The sequence below is a fragment of the Mustela nigripes genome, chromosome 11 (assembly GCF_022355385.1).
Source record: "Mustela nigripes isolate SB6536 chromosome 11, MUSNIG.SB6536, whole genome shotgun sequence".
NCBI lineage: Eukaryota > Metazoa > Chordata > Mammalia > Carnivora > Mustelidae > Mustela > Mustela nigripes.
In genome coordinates, this window is record NC_081567.1 from 36,719,714 (window position 1) to 36,726,719 (window position 7,006).

Consider the following 7,006-nt stretch of genomic DNA (forward strand, 5'->3'; position numbering starts at 1 on the left):
CTGCCTTCAGCTCAGGTCATGATCTTAGGGTCCTGGGATCGAGTCCCACATCGGGCTCTCTGCTCAGCAAGGAGACTGCTTCCCTTCCTCTCTCTCTGCCTGCCTCTTTGCCTACTTGTGATCTCTCTCTGTCAAATAAATAAATAAAATCTTTAAAAAAAAAATACATTCTTGGGAGTCTGTAAGGAGAGTGGGCTCATTTTTCACTGCCTCCTTGGATATTTCTCTTCTGCTTGTCCTTTGGCTCCTGTCTCAGCCTGGCTCTCTGGTCCTGCTGCAGCTGTGTGGAATTTATAGACCCCTTTTACCTTCCTTCCCTGATCGCTGGGCTTCAGTCTTTTTTGCCAGCAGAGCTGTAAAAGAACCAAAGAACCTTTGTTACTAAGGAAGGGGGCCTTTTGCTGTTTCAGGAACTGGTGGTCCTTGAGGACTTGAATGTATTTCACTCCCAAGAAGAATGTGTGAGCCTGGATGCTGCTCAACAGCCCACCTCAGAGAAGGAAGACAATGTCGGGGAGATGATGTTACTGGGTGAGAGATCTTGTGCGTTCATACTGAATGCTGTGGAAAAAGCATGTTCTGTTTTGTCAGATTTTTTAAAGACCTGACTGACACTAGCTAAGTACACGGTCACACACGTTTCATTTTTGTTCTATCCCATGTGGCAGAGCCTGCCCCAGCCGTGGTGGCCATTTTTCCTGTATCTTTAGGGCAACAGGGGTGGAGGAGACTTGTTTTTGTAAGCAAGAGCTGCAGCTGATGTCCTGACATCACACATTCAAACAGATAGGAAATGCAGGCTGATTGTTTCTGAGTCCATTTTCTGCATTTAATGCTAGTCCCTCAACAGGTGTATTTTCAATTAGTGTTTTCATTGGACCCATGATTCTTTTAAGTCTTTTTTTTCCCCTTGATGTCTAGTAGCTATGAAGTCTACTAGTGTGAATGCAAATACATCCCATGTTGATGGTAATACTATATAGCACTTACTAAGCACCCATGTGCCACTATGTACGAGGTACTAGTCTAAGTGCTTTGCATGCCTTTATTATCACATACATCGCTCACAAAAGTACTGTAGAATATACGAATTATCACTGTTTTACAGATGACAGAACTAAAGCAGAAACATATTAAGAAATTGCTAAAGGTTGGGCAACCCTCTTGGGTCGCTCCCTCTTCAGGAGCTTCATACTAGTGCTCAATAAACTTTGCTTTCCTTCCCAACAAAACAAAACAAAAAAAAGAAAAATTGCTAAAGGTCACACGGCAGTAGGTAGCAGAGCAAGGATTTGGACTCAGGAATTCTAATATTAGAGCTTGCAATCTTAGATTTTAGCCCAGAATTACACTGCCTTCCTGCTGCATTTCTCAAAATTTTTTCAGTGAGTTGTCTATATGGTTGGTGAATGGGGTGTTCTTTCATTTGTCTTTATTTGCCAGTAATGGTTAAAAACTATTCTTATATGAGAATACTACATATGAACTCATCTGGCAGCAGCTTCTCTGTAAGCTGCTAAGAGATGATTCAGCCTTTTTCTACAAATACACTGCTAACCTAGAGTCAGGGGCCCTCAGAAATCATTTTGCCAAGTGCCTTATTACTTTTTACTTTGCCTTCAGGGCTGTTTGCTTTTGAGGCTTAAGTGGAGCAGAAAGTGGGTTTTGTTAGTTGCCTAGGGTAACAAAATCAAATCCATGACTGTTGAATTCCGTAGTTGTCTTACATTGTGTGGTCAGGGTAGTGTGGTACATGGAGAGCCTGGTTAATTTCCCACAAGTTATTCTATGTAATATTTTTTAAGATTTTATGTATTTTGTGTGTGTGTGTATGTGTGTACACACTTAGTGATTGATTGAGTAATCGATTGTAAACTCTACACCCAAAGTGGGGCTCCAGCTTACGACCTGAGAACAAGTATGTTCTACTAACTGAGCTAGCCAAGCAACCCTAATATTTTCTTATTTTAGAGAGAAGCATAAACAGATCACATTTATTACACTGGGTTTTTCTCAGTCTTTGGTAAAATTAGCATTTATTTTAAATGACTGGTTGATGGGTATGTTGCTAATTCCAGGAACACTTTGGTCATGGACCCTGAAGCTCTCAGGCCCAATCATCAACCATACCCGAAATCTGATGATTTAAACCAACATTTAATATCTGCTACTTGCTGTGTACTTAGGCAGAGTTGGATTCTGGAGTTGATTATCAGTGGGTTGAAATGATACATAGTGCTCCCTTCCTGCCCACTAAAGCTTCCAGTTTGTTTTTAAAAGATAAGTCATTCACATAAAAAGATAACCATTATGAAACCATTATAGCCATAAAGAGCTATGACAAGGTCAAGATAGGATTTGGACCCAGGAGCAGAGTTTGCAAGAAGATAGAATTGATTTTAGATGAGACTGAATCCATGACAGGAAATAAAGTGAGATTATTCTCCAGGTACTTGGATGTTAGGAATTGGAGGTCACATATAAAGATGTAGAGATTTGGGAGTCATCAGTATATAGCTGACATTTGAAATAGTAACATTAAGTAGTTTGAAAAGGGAAAAGTGTGAGGGAATGAACCTTGGAGGTATAGGAATCACAGAAGAATCCTTGGCGGAGGAAAGAAAGTGTGTCTCAGTTCAAGTGAATCACATAAAACAACTGAAAATGTAGAACACTTAAATTTTCAAAAAGATGGGCGCCTGGGTAGCTCAGTTGGTTGGGCAGCTGCCTTCGGCTCAGGTCACGATCCCGGAGTCCTGGGATCGAGTCCCGCATCAGGCTCCCAGCTCCACGGAAGTCTGCTTCTCCCTCTGACCTTCGCCTCTCATGCTCTCTCTCACAAATAAATAAATAAAATCTTAAAAAAAAAATTTTTTTTTCAAAAAGATAGTTCCTTTGGTCATATCTGCCCTCTTCTATGATAAGAGAGTATAAGCCTTTTCAAGATTAGTGCACATTGACTACATACTGCACAACAAAGACAGACTCAGTAGATTCCAGAAACTGGAAATAACACAACAGGCTCTATCACAGTGCAGTACAACGAGAAAGTAATAATGAAACTGGAAAAAAAAAGTTCCCTTCACTGAGAAATGATTATTAAGAACCTTGGGCCACAGGAGAAATACAAATTAAAATTACACAAATTTTCTAGGGGTGCCTGGGTGGCTCGGTCAGTTAAGAGTCTGCCTTCAACTAAGGTCCTGGTCCCAGGGTCCTGGGCTGGAGCCCCGCATTGGGCTCCCAGCTCAGTGGGGAGCATGCTTCACCCTCTCTCTCTCCCCCTGGTTGTGCTTGCTTGCTGTCTCTCTCTCCCTCTCTCTCTCTCTCTGTCAAATAAATAAAATCTTTAAAGAAAAATAAATTTTAAAAAATTACATAATTCTCCTAGAATATAGCTTGTTTCAGAATCTATAGTACAACACAGAAGTAGATTTGAACCAATGGGAAGGAATATCATGTTGACTAGGAAAATTTAACATTAAAACATCAGTTCTCCCCAAGTTGGTTTATAAAGTGAATGTAATCCCTTTAAAAATACCGGTAGGATTTTTTTCCCCTGGAATTAGATAATCTGATCTCTAATTCAATTGGAAAAATAAACACGAATAACCAGGAAAATTGAAAAGAAGAGCAATGGAAAGGAAGGGGCTCTTAAAGGTGTTGGTACAACTCAGCCTTTTGGCGAATCATACCCTACTTTGCACACCAAGAAAAAGCCCCAGCAGATATGCTTAGGAATACAAATGAACCATAAACACATGAAAAGATGTCCAGCCCTACTCTTAATTAGAAATGCAGATTAAACTTCTACCAGGTTACCACCTTTTTTCATCTATCAGATTTCTAGAAATCAGAAACTTAACACATTGGTAGTGAGGTTGTTGGGAGAAAGGTGTAATCCTGGTGGACATGTAGAATAGGACACTCCCTATATATGGGAATCTGATTACCAGTATTAAAGCATCCAGCAGTTCCACTTCTGTGAATCTAACCTACAGATAACAGCGTACTTTCAAAATAATATGCAAATGAGGTTATTCATTGTAGTACTGTTTGTGAAAACAAGATTGAAAATAATCCAAGTGTCTCTGCAGGGGGCTAGTTGAATATGATGTGTCCACACAGCAAACTATGGTATTTGCCATGCACTGGAATGTAATGATCAAAATAAAGCAAGTAGCAGACATATACATAGTTTACTATCCTTTATATTAAAAAGGGGAGAAAGGAAAACCTATCATCTATGGAAGAATAAAAAGAAACTAATAAAAACTGCTACCTATCTGGGCAATGAGTAGAATGGATGGGGACAGGGACTAGAGTAAGACTTCCTAGCATATATCTTTTCATATTTAGATTTTGTAACCATATGAACTATATATTAGCTACTAAAATTTTTTTTTTAATCTTAAAAATTAGTCCACTGGGGCTCCTGGGTGGCTCAGTCAGTCGAGCATCCAGTTCTTGATTTCAGCTCAGGTCATGATCTCAGTGTTGTGTGAGATCAAGCCCCACTTTGGGTTCCATGCTAGTTATGGAGGTTGCTGATTCTCCCTCTCTCTGCTCCTTTCCTTCCCAACCCCCCCATCCCTGCTCATGCTCTCTCACACGTGCACGCTCTCCCTCGAATAAATGAATAAAATCTTGAAAAAAAGAGAAAGAACAAAATAGGGAAACCTGCTATCACTATTAATATCAACTGGATAAAGCAAAAAGATAAGAGGTTAAGAAGAGTAAATATTGGGGTGCCTGAGGGACATATTTGGGTCGAGCGTCTGCCTTTGGCTCAGTCATAGTCCCAGGGTCCGGGGAGGGAGCCCCACATCAGGCTTCCTGCTTGGCGGGGAGCCTGCTTCTCCCTCTCCTCCCTGCTTGTGCTCTCTTGTTATCTCTGTCACTGTCTCTGTCTCTCTTTCTCAATTAAATAAGTAATACCTTTTTTTTTTAAGATTTTATTTATTTGACAGAGAGAGAGAAATCACAAGTAGGCAGAGAGAGGTGGGGGGAGGAAGCAGGCTCCCCGTGGAGCGGAGAGCTGGATGTGGGGCTCAATCCCAGGACCCTGGGATCATGACCGGAGCCGAAGGCAGAGGCTTTAACCCACTGAGCCACCCAGGCGCCCCAATAAGTAATACCTTTTAAAAAAAAAAAGAATAAGAATAAATATTGGGAAAGGAGGGACCCAAAATACGGTTTATACTTAGAAAATCTAAAAGAATCAACAAAAACTTCAATAGTTTTAAAGAAGGTAGATAGGAATATATAACAATAGCATTCTTAACACAAAATGATGGAAGCTGCCATTCAGAATGGCTATAAAATAGTAAACCACAAGGGCGCCTGGGTGGCTTAGTCGTTAGGCATCTGCCTTCAGCTCAGGTCATGATCCCAGGGTCCTGGTCAGTCTCCCTGCTGGGTGGGAAGTCTGCTTCTCCTTTCTCCCTCTCCCTCTCCTGATCACCCTGCTTGTGTTCCCTCTCTTACTGTCTCTCTCTGTAATACAGTAAAATCTTTAAAAAAATAAAAAAGTAAACCACAGATGTTTTACTGGTAAATAAAGATTTTTAAAAATTGGAGAAATGCAAGTCTAAATGAGAAAACTACAATCATGTAAAGATATCAGTGCCCAGGGCGCCTGGGTGGCTCAGTGGGTTAAGCCTCTGCCTTCAGCTCAGGTCATGATCTCAGGGTTCTGGGATCGAGTCCCGCATCGGGCTCTCTGCTTGGCAGGGAGCCTGCTTCCTCCTTCCTCTCTCTCTGCTTGCCTCTCTGCCTACTTGTGATCTCTCTCTGTCGAATAAAAAAAAAAAATCTTTAAAAAGATATAAGTGCCCCAAATTTATTTATACTAAAAACATTAAGAGTCAAACTTTTAAAAAGGATATTCTTGCTGATTTTTACCAGTATTACACATTACAAACCATAATTTACAGTGTGATATTAAGCTCCAAATGTATTAAGAGTTAAGTATAAACATAAGTCATAAAGGAATACCTAGAAAATAGAAAATTTATCAGATTTTGATACTTTTTTATGGTTCTAAGTTGTGGAGTTACAGAGGAAGACTTCAGTTAAATATTTGTATCAGTAATGATTGACACAGATTAAGATTTGCAATATGTAAAATTTATTTAAATTTCTAAAAGTCTCAGCCCAATCAATTAGTAGATTTTAATACTAAAGTACAAAAAAAGCTACAATGAGAAACCATTTTACACCCATTACATGATTTTAAGTTCAATCTAATGCTGGCAAAATTAGGTAAAATTGATACCCACATGTTGATGGTAGTATTAAAATTGGTAAGCTGCTTTTGAAAGAAGTGTGGGGATCTCTGTCAAGAGCTGTGATAAGTATTGCCATTTACTTACCCCAGCATTTTTTTCTTTCTTTTTTTTTTTAAAGATGTATTTATCTATTTATTTGATAGATGGAGATCACAAGTGGGCAGAGAGGCAGGCAGAGAAAAGTGGGGGGAGGCAGGCTCCCTGCTGAGCAGAGAGCCTGATGTGGGGCTCGATCCCAGGACCCCAGGACCACGACCTGAGCTGAAAGCAGAGGCCCTAACCCACTGAGCCACCCAGGCAGCCATGATTCAGCATTACCTAAGGAAGTGAATGAAAAAGAAAACGCCTTTTAGTGTGAAACTGTCAAGTCCAGCAAAGATACGTATTCCATGCTGTGGTCAGCCACATATCAAAGTGGTTGATTTAACCCTTTATTTTCAGCAAGTTGCCCAGAGTTTTGGGGGTCCCTTTTCACCCCACCTTTTCATGGCATACTTTTTTTTTTTTACTTTGTTATCTAGTCTTTATAATCTGTTATTTTACAGACTTCTTTTGGAGGTATAAATACAGAAAGTATACAAATCATAAGTGTTCACCTTTGATTTTCACAAAATGTATACATTTGTCTAATCACCATTCAAAATTACTATTCCTAGCATCCCAGAAGTCCCTCTTGTGCCCATTGCCTAATTACTATCCCCCTGCTCCCCTAAGAG

The 7,006-nt window shown here is 40.1% G+C and overlaps 1 protein-coding gene across 2 annotated transcripts in view; it reads left to right on the top strand.

Annotated features, from left to right (window-relative positions):
* Positions 1 to 7,006, top strand: part of ZNF200 (zinc finger protein 200) — a 13,745-nt gene that overhangs the window by 2,311 nt on the left and 4,428 nt on the right. For both annotated transcript variants that reach the window (XM_059415519.1, XM_059415520.1), the window contains exon 4: positions 411 to 531. In XM_059415519.1, coding sequence (XP_059271502.1) covers positions 411 to 531 — 121 coding nt within the window. The remainder of the gene's footprint in view (positions 1 to 410; positions 532 to 7,006) is intronic.